We start from the raw sequence: 17,775 nt of genomic DNA on the forward strand, positions 1-17,775 counted from the left end.
GACTATTGCTGTGATTATTTTATTATTATTATTGTGTCACAAATCACAAAAAGGTTTGTTTCCTATATTTAAGGGGGAGAAACAATATTAACCATTTTAACATAACGTTATAAACTTTTGTTACTTTTTGGTTAACATCACTTTAGGGACTCAGTCAAACTTAGACACAAGTATCAAAAAAGTTTACAGAAGAACTCTGATTGGGCCTCAAAAAAGTGAAATGATCATCAAAAAAGATGTGCTCTTTGGAAAATGTACACAAATTTAACAAAACTGCAAAATAAACAAGGCACTTTCTTGAACTGAATATGAAATAGTATTTTAAAAAGCACAAACTGTAAGATTGTCGAGTAAAAATGTTGTGGTTTGCAATAGAACCACAGCCCAAAATATACAAATGTAGTTAAAACATGTGTGGAAAAACACATTAATCAGAAATCCCCAGATCCACATATCTTTTTGATTATGTGTACAAATCTGCAGGAATCAATACCGGTCATGGCAACTGCAGTTTAAACTGAAGGATCATGTATACACTCGGGGCAAAAATGTTTTGGGAGTAACTTTAGGCATGTGAGCAGTAGCACATTTGGAGGAAAAAAGAGAGGAAAACTGACGAAACAAAGAGGAACATTTCAATTGGTACCAAGTGCTGCCACGCAAGCCCCGAAAGAAAATTAGGAAAATCAAGGCTACATTTCCTGCAATTTTGATGCATTTCTGCACTATACATTACCTTTAGATTTATTCTCATATACCAACCTGTTTTGGCTGTCTTTTTGACACTTGCATGTCTCATATAATGTACCACAGAAGGTTTGTTTTTTTAGTAGATAATTTACTTAACATTGTTATCATTGAAAATGTAATGTCAAATTATATCTATAACATGCATGCAAAGAACTCAGAAAATGTTTTTCCTTTGGCAACTCTATCCCATAGCTGCACCACCTTGGGTAATATACTTCCGGTGGTGTGACCTCTGTTTAAATCGATCCCATCCATCCATTTTCTACCGCTTATTCCCTTCAGGGTACCGGGGGGCACTGGAGCCGATCTCAGCTACAATCAGGCGGAAGGCGGTGCACACCCTGGACAAGTCGCCATTTAAATCCATCACTTCAAAAATATACCTTACCGCTGGCTACTAATAAATGCTCAAGAACTACATCTGGTTCGGAAATAACAGGGATTGGATTGTAATCATCCAAATATGATTAGCAGCAAAGTAGAAAGCTGTCAACGTTGTGGCTCGGCGAGCTTCACAGTCAACAAGTCAGCTAGCTAGATGATGAAAATTATGTTAAGGTCTTGTTTCGGCGGCCCTCAAGTCTTCCTGTCCTGCAATTCACTGTGGCGTGTAGGCAAGAAGAACAGCATGTACCTGAGTTTAAGGCCAGTGTTCAACAAATTTTATTTATATCTTATGTTTTGATATTGTAGTGGGTTTACATAAATCACACACAAAACTTTTATTATTGATAGAGTTCTAGTCGGACGGATTTTCACGTTACACATTTCCGGTGTTGTGTAGTTAGCAGTTGGTAGGCACATGCTTAAAAATATCTCCAGATGAATTTAAAAGTTAATGTCTAAATTATAGCAAGTGAATGTGTATCCTTTTTGAACGATAGTCGATGACTAGCGACAACATTTTCGTTAGTTGCAGCCCTAATGTACATAAATATTTACAGCCTTTGCCATGAAGCTCAAAATTGAGATCACGTGCATATAACTGATCATCCTTGTGATGTTCTTACAGCTAAATTGGAGTAAATGTAGTTGTTTGGACATACCTATCTAAAGATAAGGTCCGCCCTTGACAGTGAATGGCAGAGCACAAACCAAGCATGAAGTTGAAGTGACCTCTAAAACAGTATTGTCTCGAGGCACAAATCTGCGGAAGTGTACAGAAAAAGATATTTGAAGGTCCCAAGGAGCACAGGGGTCTCTATCATTCGTAAATGGAAGAAGTTTGGAACCACCAGGACTCTTCCTCGAGCGGAGTGGAGTGATCGGGGGCAGTCATGGTGGTGACCCAGAACTACAGCATTTCTATGTGGAGAGGAAAACATTCTAGAAAAACAAGCATCTCTGCTGCAATCCACCAATCAGGCCTGTATTGGTTGGCCAGACAAAAGCCATTCCTTAGAAAAAAGCACATGGCAGCCCGCCTTGAGTTTGCCAAAATGCACCGGAAAGACTCTCGGGCGATGAGAAACAAATTTGGTCTGAAACAAATTTCTCTGGTCTGATAAGAAAAAGATTGAACTCTTTGACAAGAATGCCAGGCGTCTGGTTTGGAGGAAACCAGGCATCACTCATCACAAGGACAATACCATCCCTACAGTGAAGCATAGTGGTGGCAGCATCATGCTGTGGGGATGTTTTTCAGCGACAGGAACTGGGAAACCAGTCAGGATAGAGGGAAAGGTGAATGCAGCAGAGGCATCCTGAATGAAAACCTGCTCCAGAGCATTCTTGAACTCAGACTGGATTAACGGTATATCTTTCAGCAGGACAACAAACCTAAGCACACAACCAAGATATCAAAGGAATGGCTTCAGGACAACTCTGTAAATGTCCTTGAGTGGCCCAGCTTGAGCCAAGACTTGAATCCGATTGTACATCTCTGGAAAAATCTGAAAATGTCTGTGCACCAATGTTTCCGATCCAAGCTGATGGAGATTGAGAGGTGCTGCAAAGAGGAATGGGGAAAGAGGAATAGGCAAAACTGTCCAAAGATAGGTGTGCCAACCTTGTGGCATTGTATTCGTAATGACTTGAGGCTGTAATTGTTGCCAAAAGTGCATCAACAACGTATTGAACAAAGGCTGTGGATACTTATGTACATGTGATTTTTTAATTGTCGTTTTTTTAATTTGCAAAAAGCTCTCAAAAAAAAAAAAATCAGACTGTCATTATGGGATATTGTATGTTGAGGGCAAAAACTATGTATTCCATTTTGGAATTAGGCTGTAACATGACAAGATGTGGAAAAGGTGAAGCGCAGTGAATACTTGCTCGATGTTAAATTTTATTCTGATGTGTCTGTTGTATACTAAGAAAAAAAGCAATGTTTGTGGCATCACAAAAAAAAAACGAAGCACTGCCACCAAAGCAAAAAATTGAGATTGATTAAAAATTTTTGGACTGACCTATTTACTGTTAAAGTTGCAGGGACTGTTTGCCATAAAATGAACAACTGTCATGCAACAAACTTGCATAGTGCGGTCGAAAAATGTTGGTGTGTGTGAAAAAATTATCAAATCGTTTAATTTGTGAAGGAGGTGCATTAGTGTGAGTCATAGAAAATAGATCCCAAAAGAGTTCCATTTACTGAAAGTTGTACAAGCTTGAACTAATTGGGCAGACAGCACGTACAGAAGCATCAACATAGGTAATTCCAATTAGTCTAATTTGCCCAAAACATATTTGGTCATCTACAAAACCCAAAACTAATGAAGTTGGAACGTTGTGTAAATCGTAAATAAAAACAGAATACGATGGTTTTCAAATCCTTTTCAACTTTTATTCAATTGAATATACTGCAAAGACAAGATATTTGATGTTCGAACTGAAAAACTATTTTTTTTGCAAATGATCATTAACTTAGAATTTAATGGCAGCAACACATTGCAAAAAAAGTTGTCACAGGGGCATTTTTACCACTGTGTTACACGGCTTTTCCTTTTAAAAACACTCAAGAAACGTTTGGGAACTGAATTTTTAAAACTTTTCAGGTGGAATTCTTTCCCATTCTTGCTTGATGTACAGCTTAAGTTGCTCAACAGTCTGGGGTCTCCGTTGTCAAATTTTACGCTTCAGAATGCGCCACACATTTTCAATGAGAGACAGGTCTGAACGACAGGCAGGCCAGTACTCTTTTACTACAAAACCACACTGCTGTAACACATGCAGAATGCGGCTTAGCATTGTCTTGCTGAAATAAGCAGGGGCGTCCATGAGAAAAACGTTGCTTGGATGGTAACATATGTTGCTTCAAAAGCTGTATGTACCTTTCAGCATTAATGGTGCCTTCACAGATGTGTAAGTTACCCATGTCTTGGGCATTAATCAATCAATCAATCAATGTTTACTTATATAGCCCTAAATCACTAGTGTCTCAAAGGGCTGCACAAACCACCACGACATCCTCGGTAGGCCCACATAAGGGCAAGGAAAACTCACACCCAGTGGGACATCGGTGACAATAATGACCCAGTGGGACGTCGGTGACAATAATGACTATGAGAACCTTAGAGAGGAGGAAAGCAATGGATGTCGAGCGGGTCTAACATGATACTGTGAAAGTTCAATCCACAATGGATCCAACACAGTCGCGAGAGTCCAGTCCAAAGCGGATCCAACACAGCACCCCCATACCATCACAAATGCTGGCTTTTGAACTTTGCGCCTAAAACAGTCCGGGTGGTTCTTTTCCTCTTTAGTCTTTAGGACACAATGTCGACAGTTTCCAAAAACAATTTGAAATGTGGACTCATCAGGCCACAGAACCATTTTCCACTTTGTATCAGTCCATCTTAGATGAGCTCGGACATGGCGTTTCTGGGTATTGTTGATAAATGGCTTACACTTTGCATAGCTAAGCTTTAATTTGCACTTACAGATGTAGCGACAAACTGTAGTTACTTAAAGTGGTTTTCTGAAGTGTTCCTGAGCCTATGTGGTGATATCCTTCACACACTGATGTCGATTTTTGATGCAATACCGCCTGAGGGATTGAAAGTCACAGGCATTCAATGTTGCTTTTGGGCACTGCCGCTTATGTGCAGTGATTTCTGCAGATTCTCTTAACCTTTTGATATCACGGAGCATAGATGGTGAAATCTCTAAATTCCTTGCAATAGGTCGTTGACAAATGTTGTTCTTAAACTGTTCAACAATTTGCTCAAGCATTTGTTCACAAAGTGGTGACCCTCGCCCCATCCTTGTTTGTGAATGACTGAGCATTTCATGAAAGCTGCTTTTATACCCAATCATGACACCCACCTGTTTCCAATGAGCCTGTTCACCTGTGGGATGTTACAAATACGTGTTTGATGAGCATTCCTCAGCTTTCTCAGTCTTTAATGCCACTTGTGCCAGCTTTTTAGAAACATATTGCAGGCATCAAATTCCAAATTCCAAATGAGCTAGTATTTGCAAAAAATCAAGTTTACCAGCTCGAACGTTCAGTATCTGGTCTTTGCAGTCTACTCAATTGAATATAGGTTAAAAAACAATTGCAAATCATTGCATTTTGTTTTTATTTACGATTTACACAACGTGCCAATTTCACTGGTTTTGGGTTTTGTAATAGAGAGTAACGTTTTCAATCCTCTTAAAGTATGAGCCTAATCAAGATTACAGTTTACTTGGTCATCTTCTGCACTTTGTTTTCTTGCAAAGACATTTCTGCGATTGACCATCCTAGAAGCTCTTGTTTTGACCATTTACATTTCGGGAGCACTTTGTATATCTATATTTATCTATATATACCATCATGAAGATGTGCAGCCGTGCACACGTTCAAGTTAAACTAATGTAAACACTCCTGTAACAAAGTTAACTGAAAGACATCTAACTGAGGGTGTCTGTTAAAAGTATAGCGGTGACATAGACTGGAACATATTCATGCTATGTTTATGTCTCCAAACGTGTCAGCAAGATTAAATTACCTAGAGGCAGCTATTTACAGTGTATGTTTGCGCTATAATTTGTGTGGGCTGAACTTAGTCTTACTTCATTGTTAGGTATGAATGAATGTAGTGAAAGTGATTGATGGCTAAAATACAAACAACTGGAAGTACTATTTCCTGTGCCTAATGGGAGTTTCAAGTTTGTTATCACTTCCCTTTGAATGTGATAGGCTGAGAACAGTCTTTAAAGTTTAAGGAAAGCCTAACCAGTTTTATATCTTGAGAATCACAATCCCTTTGTAAGGTAATAACTGGTGTTTTTCTCTTTTTTATGCATTGTAATTGGTAATATAAAACTATCACTAGACGGCTAACAACAATAAAGCCCTCTAAAAGCATCCAAAAACCAAAAAACAATTTACATGACATTTACATGTCATGTCATGTCATTTACATGTCATGACCTGCATATTAACAAAGTATTAGCAACATTGTTAGCGATTAGTTTGCACCCACTTTGTTTTTACCTTACAAGTAAGGATTGCGATTAATTCATCATCTCAATCATCATCTGTGCTGAAAGATACAAACATCCAATCAGTCCATCTCAGTGAGAGCAGAGATTGTACAATTACTGATTATTTTGTAGTATTATATTGTTAGATTGTATTTCTTCCTTAGCCCCTTAGCATTTGTGCTACATGATGCTTAGTGTTTCATTAGAGCGAAATATGCTTATTCCCCAGCTTTAAAACTTGTAACTTATCCTACTTATATTCAGGCTCAAAAACATAAGGTTGTGGATTATCATATTTCCCAAAGTAGTCATCGTTGCCGGCTCTCATTAAGTCCACCATTGTAAGTAGTAGTTAATGAAGGAAATAGCAAACGTTGTGAAGCGTCTGTGAAATCAATGTGCCGCTGTAATGCTTAAAATGACCAAAATACATAAGTATTAAATGTTATCATGAATGTACCTGTTACTACATTACATCAATATTTACAGCATGTGGTGTACATTAAAACAGAGGTTTTCAGATTATTTTTTAGAGCACTCCATAGGCGGAATATACGAAATGATCTGCATTGTCAGCCACCTTTTGCTAGTGTTTATTTAAAATCACACAAAATTAAACTGACATACTTTATTCTGATTCTGAAAATTTAAAAAGCATTATAAGATGTGTTCTTGTCTTACACAAGGATTATGAATGATAGGCAAAATTCCAAAAAGACTGCAGGTCCCCTTTAACACTGTGCCCCGCTGGCATGCTGTACAAGTACACATTTTGTGATATGGATGGAATATGTGACATTGTATTTTTGGTTGAAAGAAATTACAGTACTTTAAGGGTACCATGATATGTCCCTTTCAGGTGAAAAGCCTGTGTGATTAATAAAGTTAGGGCATCAACACACTGAAGCCTGACAATAATTAAAAAAACTAATTTAGGTCACACAATGTATTTTCGACTAGGGCTGTCAAAACTAACGAGTTAACTCATGTGATTAATGACGAAAAAATTATCACCTCAATCATGTGCACACTTAGACTAAAAATACAATTTACCGTACAAGCTTTTTTACCTTAACCGCCATACGATCAGTGATCGGATAAATATAGAAGGCAGTGCTAAAATGAGTGAGGTGACTCCGACTCCAAAATACAGCCTGAAAGAACTTTAGAAAAAACAGTTTCCAAGCTTTTGTGCAAATAAATGACATGCATTCAAGTAAAACCTTTAAAAACGTTCCCGGAGTACATTTTGACAATAACATTTGTGTACAAATATTGGGATCTTTTCTTAGGCGAATTTTAATTACGCAAGCAAGTAACCAACTGTGATTAAATATGATTAATCCAAATACCAAAATATGATTAATCCAATTCAAAAGTTGAATAACCATTTGACAGCACTAATTTCCACACATCATGCTATGATTTGCCAGAGTTCTTACCAGGTTTAGGAGCTGGAGTTGTTTTTCTATCTGAGACAGAGCCTGGATCTCCTCTGGATAGTTCTGACCCAGTAGGTGTGGTGTCTGCTTCATTCCTCTTAACTACTGTGATAGCCGGGCACTCCAGTGCTTCCTTTGGAATGTCTGTAATAGCAGACTTTGGCATTTTTATACTCGGTTCTCGTGCACCTGATTCTTCACACACTGAGTCCATTGGTTCCCCTACAAAGTAAAAAATAAGGAGTATGAACATTTGAAAACGAAAACATATTCCTGTATATTTAATTATAATACTCACCAGGTTCACCGGGTCCTTTTGGTAATTCTCCTTTAGAAAGAAATTTATTCATCTTTTTCAGTATTTTCTTATGGGATTTGGAAGGCTGGAATTTCACAGGATCACATCTTGATGGGGAGCACAAGGGAAAGCTGCAGTTAAAATGCTTCCAGAAAATACCAGTGAAAACGTTTGTCATTCATGTTCGAAAATCCTACCTGATAGTATACTGAGGACAGCAGGTCTTGTTCAATATAGGCTTGTAAACATATTTTCCACTTCTAAGACATGAAAAAACTAATTTAGTTTACAGTAAAAATATGCAATTGGGCTGAAATAATTAAACTAATTGTTCGGTGGGTCAAAAGCAGACAAAAACACTTGGTACCTTCTCCATCCTCTGTCTATGAGGTCTTGATAGTCTTGAACTGTCATGGCATGAGACCACATACCTGAGGAATAGAATAGTATTACTAACAAGTTATAGTAGTCGAAAAACTATGGAATTATTGATTCAATGCGATCTTATTTTATAAATGACAAAAAATACATTTCTATCTCACTTATTTATTAATGAGCTGCAACATTCACCTTCCCGCCAAGGCGGTGGTGTTATTGTTCATCACCTCTTAATCCACTTTTTTTGGTTTGTCATTAAATGTACTGTCAAGTGAGGGAGTGTGTCACGTAAGCCTTGAAAATAGATGTTTTTTCTCATCTTATCCATCCTCCTCCTTCTTTCCTTAGCAGAGACTCACACATCTAGTAATACATAGCTAATGCTAACTACAATGCAAAGTTTGTTCCAAAGAAAAGAAAAGTGTTACTAGTAGTTTGGTTTTGCAGGACTAGGCCAAGAACAAATGTCAGCACCTTTCAAAGTTTTTTTAAAAAAGTCAGCGTCACGAAAAACTTATTACAGCATCTGAAAACACAGTATTTCAGCCGAGTGCGGAAAATGCAACTCTTTACGAGGCAAACAAGGCCGCAACAACAAACAAACTCCAGCTAAAAAGCAGCTTACTGTGGTGGATTTACTTAAACAAGGTACCACGATAAGAAAGAAGCACAGTGGAGAATGATTACTGAAACAGTCACTCACTACTATGCACTAAATTAGTCTGATTTCTCAAATAGTTTGTTTTTTTGGATTTCCACTCCTACGTGTAAAGTCCAAGTGTCTATAAGCACTCTCAAATGCGGCTATTGGTTATCTGCCATGTGCCATCAGTACACTGACATACGCTTTTTTAATTTTAGTGCGAATGACTGAATTACTTTTCTGGTTGACCTATGACATCACATTAGGATTTGCGGATCCTTATGACTTGTTTTAACTGACCATCTCTGTAATATCAATCAAAGTTGATTTTAACAGTATTTAATATTGGCACAGATTACAAATATTATGTCTTTAATGGCTATGCTGATGTTAAATTTAAATTTAAAAGAAAATGTAACCTCACAGGTTAGAGGGTTTCCCGCAGTGCTTTGTTGTTAAGGCGGCCGCCTTAACAACGAAGAGATACGGCCTAAACTAAAGTCTTAACAAAAAAAAAAAAAAGTCTTAAAAAGCTGCTCTGGTTAGTTCTGCGTCTGCCTCTGTCAGTATGTCACAGAACCATCTGATTGGTTACATGCAGAGCGGTAAGAGCCAATCAGTAGTGCGTATTCAGAGTGCATGTAACAACCAATCAGCAGTACTTATTCAGAGCGCATGTAATGTGGAGCAAGCAAAAAGGTGTTTTTAGAGGTTAAGGCAGCAGACTCTCCCCAAATGATAATAAACACCTCCCAGTCAACTACTAGTAACGTCCCTATGAGCCCGTTGAAGTTCTAGAAACAAGCGGCAGCTCAGCACGCTCCCAGTCCTTGAGGTGAAGGCTAATTAGCTATTAGCATAATGTTAGCTCACTGTGCAGTAGGTGTGTGGGCGGGCGTGCGTGTGTGTGTGTGCGTGCGTACGTGCGTGTGTGTGTTACGGACAGCAAAGCCCTGTCTGTCTGAGAGAAAGACAAGCAATATTGACTTACAGTCAAAAAGTAAGTCATTTCACTTTATTTTTTTCTGTGTTGATTGAGCAGTGTTGAAGCAGCAAAAAACAACATTATGTTAGAAGAGTTTCTGTCTCTGATAGTTGATATAATAATGTAACTGCATCATAAAGCCTACATGAAATCCATGGTGTTCAGGGATGAATAGCCTCTCTTATTGCTATTTTACAATTTTTTCAGCTATAGTTACATTAATCATTAGTAATGTAGCAGCCAAGTTTTGAATGGCAGGGTTCCTACTATCACCATACATCCATCTTCTTCCGCTTATCCGAGGCCGGGTCACGGAGGCAGCAGCCTAAGCAAGGAAGCCCAGACTTCCCTCTCCCCAGCCACATCACATGTTGATAAAAATATAACATTTACAAAATAAAAATCAACTACAGGCTTCCCAAATGCTGTGATAAATTAAGCAGAGACCCCAAAAGGGAGAAGCGGTAGGAAATGGATGAATGGATGGATGGATGGATGGATGGATGGAGTTGAGCATATGTCAGCATGTGGCCCCACTTTTAACTCTTTTTTTCCAAACGCTTATTGCAAACGCTTACTTACAGTAAGTCATTAATTTGACTTTTGTAAGTCATTATTTTAGTATCTCTGGTAACTAGGACTGTTTGGTTTTTACTTTACGGAAAAATATCGAGATATATGTGGTATACTGCCTTTCAGCAAATGGAGTGGAAAACACAACCAAAAGTTGTAGGCTTCTTCATGCGACGAAGCAGGCCTACGTCACCACAGTCTGTAGTGTATTTCCCCCCCTAGGCTGTGGTGGCAGCGACGAGGTGGAGACGTGATGGCGACAGGCCGAGATACACCGATCCTCACACCCACCCACCCCCTTCCTCGGTCCCGTCCTCCTGGAGAGTCACCAACCTAACTAACACATTTTCTGGGGGAAACACTCGGTTATATATCTTTTATCATTAAACGTAACAAATGTCATGAATATTTAACGGACCACAATGGAAACCTACTCAGTGGCCTCGTGGTTAGAGCAGGAGTGGGCATTACATCGATCGCGAGCTACCGGTTGATCGCGGAGGGTGTATCAGTCGATCGCAAGCCAGGCATTAAAAAAATACACATAAAAATGAGCAATCATCAATCTTCACCAAGACTTCACTTTCGTCAGTTGTTTGACATTCTCGGCACCCGAGGATCTTGTGAGAGGACGCTGGCTGCTGCGAGCGCTAAGAAAAAAATCACTGACAGGACAGACACTTTATATTTCAACAGACTCTTGGACCGTACATGCTGTCAAAACTCTAAAGACCGACTGCACAGTTCCTGTCTTCACCATAAAAGACCTGCTACATCCTGCCTGTGCTAACAAAAAAAGAGTCTCAGAAAGCCGGCGTGCACAAGCTAGCAAGCTACAGAGTTTGATGCCAATGTATTTATGCCCCGCCCTCAGCGACCGCTTCCTCTCCTCTCTTGCCCACACACTCACTGACGTCACTTATCTGCTGCCACACATTAAAGGGCCACACACACATATGCTACTCTCATAACAAAGTGTTTAAAAACGAGTACCGGTATGCAAGCTGGACAAATGAGATGCCAAATTGCCAAATGCCAATACCACTTTCATGTGGTATTGGACAGAAAGGAGGACTTTTTTTCTCCCCCATTTGAAAATGCGGACGTTATCAGCACCACTGTCTGATTCCGATCAATGGAAGTCATCAGAATCAGGTAATACACCAACTTATATTCTTGTCTTCATGAAAGAAAGGAATCTATATGTGTTAAAACATGCTTTTATAATCATTAAACACCATTAACTTGTTAACAAAAATGTCTCTTTCATAAATAAATAAATAATAAATATGAATGAGGTAGATCTCCTCGACTTGATCAATTGAAAAGTAGCTCGCCTGCAGAAAAAGTGTGAGCACCCCTGGGTTAGAGCAGTGTTTTTCAACCGCTGTGCAGCGGCACACTAGCGTGCCGTGAGATACAGTCTGGTGTGCCGTGGGAAATTATCTAATTTCACCTATTTGGGTTAAAAATATTTTGGGGAAACCAGTAATTATAGTCTGCAAATGATGTGTTGTTGTTGAATGTCGGTGCTGTCTAGTGTTTGGCAGAGTAACCGTGTAATACTCTTCCATATCAGTAAGTGGCAGCCGGTGCTAATTGCTTTGTAGATGTCGGAAACAGCGGGAGGCAGCGTACAGGTAAAATTGAGTCTAATGCTTAAACCAAAAATAAACAAACCGTGAGTGCCCCTAAGAAAAGTAATTGAAGCTTAGGGAAAGCTATGCAGAACAAAACTAAAACTAAAACTGAACTGGCTACAAACTAAACAAAAACAGAATGTTGGACGACAGCAAAGACTTACTGTGAAGCAAAGACGGCGTCCACAAAGTACATTCGAACATAACATGACAATCAACAATGTCCTCACAAAGAAGGATAATCACAACTAAAATCTTCTTGATTGCTAAAAAAAAGTAGATGCGGGAAATATAGCTCAAAGGAAGACATTAAACTGCTACAGTAAAATACCAAAAAAAAAGAGAAAAAGACACTAAAATTGGAACAATAAACTCCAAATAAGTCAGGGGGTGATGTGACAGGTGGTGACAGTACACCTACTTTGAGATGACGACTTTTTACTGTCGACGGAGTTTCGTTTTTTAATGATGTCTGCTGGTGGTGTGCCTCTGGATTTTTTCAACGCAAAAAATGTACTTTGGCTCAAAAAAGATTGAAAAACACTGAGTTATAGTGTCCGCCCTGAGATTGGTAGCTTGTTTTGTGAGTTCAAACCCCGGCCGAGTCATACCAAAGACTATAAAAATGGGATCCATTACCTTCCTGCTTGGCACTCAGCATTAAGGGTTCGAATCGGGGGTTAAATCATCAAAAATGATTCCCGGGCGTGGCACTGCTGCTGCCCACTGCTCGCCTCACCTCCCAGGGGGTGATCAAGGGTGATGGGTCAAATGCAGAGAATAATTTCGCCACATCTAGTGTGTGTGTGACAATCATTGGTACTTTAACTTTAAACAAACCTTTTGGCTTTTTGTGCCATCCATTTGCCTTTTTAAAGCATTACATGGATTAAATTCTTTAATCTTCTCCATTACACAGCAGTGGCAACCAGTTTGACAAGTGCCGCATGGGCGGGCAAAGCCTTGTTTTCATAGTCTGCACTGTCCTGCAAAAGGTACTTTGCCATGGCTGGACGCTAGTTACCTATACGGCAGTAATCTATCTTCTAATCCAGTGGTTCTTAAATGGGGGTACGCGTACCCCTAGGGGTACTTGAAGGTATGCCAAGGGGTACGTGAGATTCTTAAAAAAAATTCTAAAAATAGCAACGATTCCAAAATCCTTTATAAATATATTTATTGAATAATACTTCAACAAAATATGAATGTAAGTTCATAAACTGTGAAAAGAAATGCAACAATGCGATATTCAGTGTTGACAGCTAGATTTTTTTGTGGACATGTTCCATAAATACTGGTGTTTAGAATTACTGAATTTCTTTGAATTGCCGCCGGGGCGCTAATTAATTTAAAACCTCTTCTCACTCCTTCGCTTACCAAAGACATGCGGTAAAGGTAAGATTGCGCTAATTATTTTAAAACCTCTTCTCATTCCGACTTATGAAAGGTATGCAGTAAAAATTTGAGTGTGATGTAAGCTTGGACCTTAAATCCTACTGAATAGCTCTTAATCTTCTTCCCTTTATGCGATTTCAAATTACCGGTATTGAAATCAGCCTCCTCCATTTTGAAAATGATGACAGGGGAAGTGTCACTCGTGCCATTGTTGTAGGCACAATACCAACGTGAACTATTTGCAAAATGCGCAACAGCATTTTGCAAATTTGTATAATGCCCAATCTTTTTGCAAATTGCTCCCAGCTACACATTTGAATAATGTGTGGTGCACATTTTGCAAATCAATGGGCGCAAATACATGTTTTTGGTGTCAAAATAATTTATTAAATACTTATGTAAATCCATTCATTTGTAGTCGGGGCAATATAACTGAGTATTGCCCTCAAATCAGTCCAACCCAAACCCAAACCCTAACCTTAACCACTTTACAGTGTACATCCACGACTAAACTACTGACTAAACTACTACCACAACTTGGTTTACTATTTATAAAATATAATAATGTAGGGTTACTGTCTAAACCATCCACAAAATCTTGTCTTAAATCTCGTCTTGCGATATGCAAATTGTTTGCGCACAATGGAAATGACGAATAATTTGCAAAGTGCGCGAGATTGGTGAAATGCTTACAACACCGTCACAAGTTTAACCAGGCGGTAATACTAAGCATGCGCTAATTATTTTGGGAAGCGAGTTTGACCCGGCAGTAATTCAAGGCAGGCGCATACTATATGCCCTGCAGCAATTCAAGGAAATACGATAAATTCATTAATCCAGATGGACCTCTTTTACAATCCACAAAGAGGGCAATTAAAGGCCTACTGAAATGAGATTTTCTTATTTAAACGGGGATAGCAGGTCCATTCTATGTGTCAAACTTGATCATTTCGCGATATTGCCATATTTATGCTGAAAGGATTTAGTAGAGAACATCCACGATAAAGTTCGCAACTTTTGCTTGCTAACAAAAAAGCCCTGCCCCTACCGGAAGTCGCAGATGATGACGTCACATGTTGATGGCTCCTCAACATTAATGTTATTAATGTCGACAAAAAGAGGATGTATACACTACACATTTAATAACAATATATTTACTAAAGGGTTTGTGTTAAGTAATTAAAAACATTGTTTTTAATTGGAGCCTCCAACAAAAACAGCGATTCAGACCGAGAAAAGAACAATTTCCCCATTAATTTGAGCGAGGATGAAAGATTTGTGTTTGAAGATATTGATAGCGACGGACTAGAAAAAAAAAAAAGTAAAAAAAAAAAGTTTTTGAAAAAAAAACGCGATTACATTGGGACGGATTCAGATGTTTTTAGACACATTTACTAGGTTAATTCTGGGAAATCCCTTATCTTTCTATTGTGTTGCTACTGTTTTAGTGAGTTTAACAGTACCTGATAGTCGGAGGTGTGTGTCCACGGGTGTGTTGACGAGCAGTGTCCTAGGGAAGTCGACGGCAGCTTTATGGGCGGCACAAGCTCAGCTAATCTCCGGTAAGAAGCGACTTTTTACCACAATTTTCTCAACGAAACCTGCTGGTTGACATTCGGTTGGGATCCATAGTCGCTTGACCGCGCTGTGATCTATAGTAAAGTTTCACCTCCGGGAATTTTAAACAAGGAATCACCGTGTGTTTGTGTGGCTAAAGGATAAAGCTTCCCAACTCCATCTTTTTACTTTGCCTTCTCCAATATTAATTGAACAAATTGCAAAGGATTCAGCAACACAGATCTCCAAAATACTGTGTAATTATGCGGTTAAAGCAGACGACTTTTAGCTGTGTGTGTGCACAGTGCTCATATTTCCTAACAGCCCGTGACGTCAAGCGTACACGTCATCATTACGCAACGTTTTCAAGAAAAAACTCCCGGGAAATTTAAAATTGAAATTTAGTAAACTAAAAAGGCTGTATTGGCATGTGTTGCAATGTTAATATTTCATCATTGATATATATATATATATACATATATACATATATATATATATATATATATATATATATATATATATATATATATACATATACATATACATATACATATATATATATATATATACATATACATTATATATATATATATATATATATATATATATATATATATATATATATATATATATATACATATATATATATACACATATATATATATATATATATATATATATATATATATATATATATATATATATATATATATATATATATATATATATATATATATATATTTGGGGCGGCATGGCGTAGTGGGTAGAGCGGCCGTGCCAGAAACCTAAGGGTTGCAGGTTCGCTTCCCACCTATTGACATCCAAATCGCTGCCGTTGTGTCCTTGGGCAGGACACTTCACCCTTGCCCCCGGTGCCGCTCACACTGGTGAATGAATGATGAATGAATGATTGGTGGTGGTCGGAAGGGCCATAGGCGCAAACTGGCAGCCACGCTTCAGTCAGTCTACCCCAGGGCAGCTGTGGCTACTGATGTGGCTTACCACCACCAGGTGTGAATGAATGATGGGTTCCCACTTCACTGTGAGCGCTTTGAGTATCTAACAATAAAAAAGCGCAATTTAAATCTAATCCATTATTATTATTATATTTATATAAACTATTGGGTAGTAGTGGGTTTCAGTAGGCCTTTAAATTTGATGATTACTTCTATGTGTAGAAATATTTATTTAAAATTGAATCACTTGTTTATTTTTTTTGTTATTTTTATATATTTTTTTCTAAATAGTTCCAGAAAGACCACTACAAATGAGCAATCTTTTGCACTGTTATACAATTAAATACATTAGAAACTGATGACATAGTGCTGTATTTTACTTATTTATCTGTTTTTTTTTTTCAACCAAAAATTATTCGCACTGATTAGGGCAGGAGTAGGGAACTTATGGCTCTCGAGCCAGATGTGGCTCTTCTGGCTCTCAGATAAATCTTAGCTAACGTTGCTTAACACGATAAGTAATTAATAATTTTGCTGGTAATCACAGTGTTAAAAATAACGTTAAAAATATAAAACATTCTCATGCATTTTAATCCATCCATCTGTTTCTATCCCACCTGTTCAAGAAGTCGCATTAATGGTCAAATGTATTTTATTTATCATTGGTTACCTTCAGAATAACAATGTTATTAAAAACAATAAGAAATGCACAGTTGTTGTAATTAGGGAAAGTCGAAATAAAAGAGGAGGCGTAGAATTCTCTCGTCAGAGCGTGGGACGACGCTGTACAAGGGTACAGGTCTACGCATTTCTCCTCATTGAGTTAAATTAAATCCAGTCTCTGTTTAATTCCTTGCTTCTTGTTCTGTTTAATAGATACCATCAGTGTTTGAACCTGACAGTTGCATTCAGTGTTAAAAATATTATAGGGCTCTCAAGGAAATACATTTTAAAATATTTGGCTTTCATGGCTCTCTCAGCCAAAAAGGTTCCCGACCCCTGGATTAGGGGGTACTTGAATAAAAATAAATGTTCACAGGGGGTACATCACTGGAAAAAAAGGTTGAGAACCACTGTTCTAATGGAGCAGTGGTAGTCATGAGAAAACAAGCAAAACTTACTAACACATATGTAACCCATCCATCCATCCATCCATTTTTCTACCGCGTATTCCCTTTGGGGTTGCGGGGGCGCTGGTGCCTATCTCAGCTATAATCGGGCAGAAGGCGAAGTACACCCTGGACAAGTCGCCACCTCATCACAGGGCCAACACAGATAGACAACATTCACACTCACTTTCACAAACGAGGTAACACTAACTCAAATTAATGGACGCGCTACAATCTCTTTTGTAATAAGATGTCCTTGTCAGAAACTTGGAGGGATGAGTTAAATGCCAATAGAATAAGCTGAGACATGATTATGCGCACATTTAACACGAATTAGCACCTCCAGCACTGTACAGGCTGACAGGGAGAGTTAGCTGGTTAGCATATTAGCATGTTAACAAACCATCATGGTTCACAGCGACTAGCTTTTGCGACGCTGTCAATAGACACTTACCGTGAGAAAAGTTTCCCTTCTCGTTTTTACAGTAACCGCATCGATAACCGTCATCCCCACCGAAATATTCGACAATAGAGTAAGAACTGTTTGCTGCCATGTTTGGTAAAAGGACAGGACAACAGTCAAGTGTGTGTTGAGGAGAGCCACCCGGCCGGAAGTGGAACAGTGCAAAAAAACAAAACA

At 38.5% G+C, this 17,775-nt stretch overlaps 1 protein-coding gene across 4 annotated transcripts in view; it reads right to left on the reverse strand.

Annotated features, from left to right (window-relative positions):
- Window positions 1-17,758, reverse strand: part of LOC133558869 (arginyl-tRNA--protein transferase 1-like) — a 100,952-nt gene extending 83,194 nt beyond the window's left edge. For all 4 annotated transcript variants that reach the window (XM_061910002.1, XM_061910001.1, XM_061910000.1 and 1 more), the window contains exons 1-5: window positions 17,590-17,758; window positions 8,267-8,330; window positions 8,097-8,159; window positions 7,900-8,006; window positions 7,602-7,823 (exon numbers count right to left, since the gene is read on the reverse strand). In XM_061910002.1, coding sequence (XP_061765986.1) covers window positions 7,602-7,823; window positions 7,900-8,006; window positions 8,097-8,159; window positions 8,267-8,330; window positions 17,590-17,689 — 556 coding nt within the window. In that variant the 5' untranslated portion in view covers window positions 17,690-17,758. The remainder of the gene's footprint in view (window positions 1-7,601; window positions 7,824-7,899; window positions 8,007-8,096; window positions 8,160-8,266; window positions 8,331-17,589) is intronic.
- Between the last annotated feature and the right edge of the window lie 17 nt (window positions 17,759-17,775).

Source organism: Nerophis ophidion, linkage group LG09, assembly GCF_033978795.1.
Source record: "Nerophis ophidion isolate RoL-2023_Sa linkage group LG09, RoL_Noph_v1.0, whole genome shotgun sequence".
NCBI classification, from domain to species: Eukaryota; Metazoa; Chordata; class Actinopteri; order Syngnathiformes; family Syngnathidae; genus Nerophis; species Nerophis ophidion.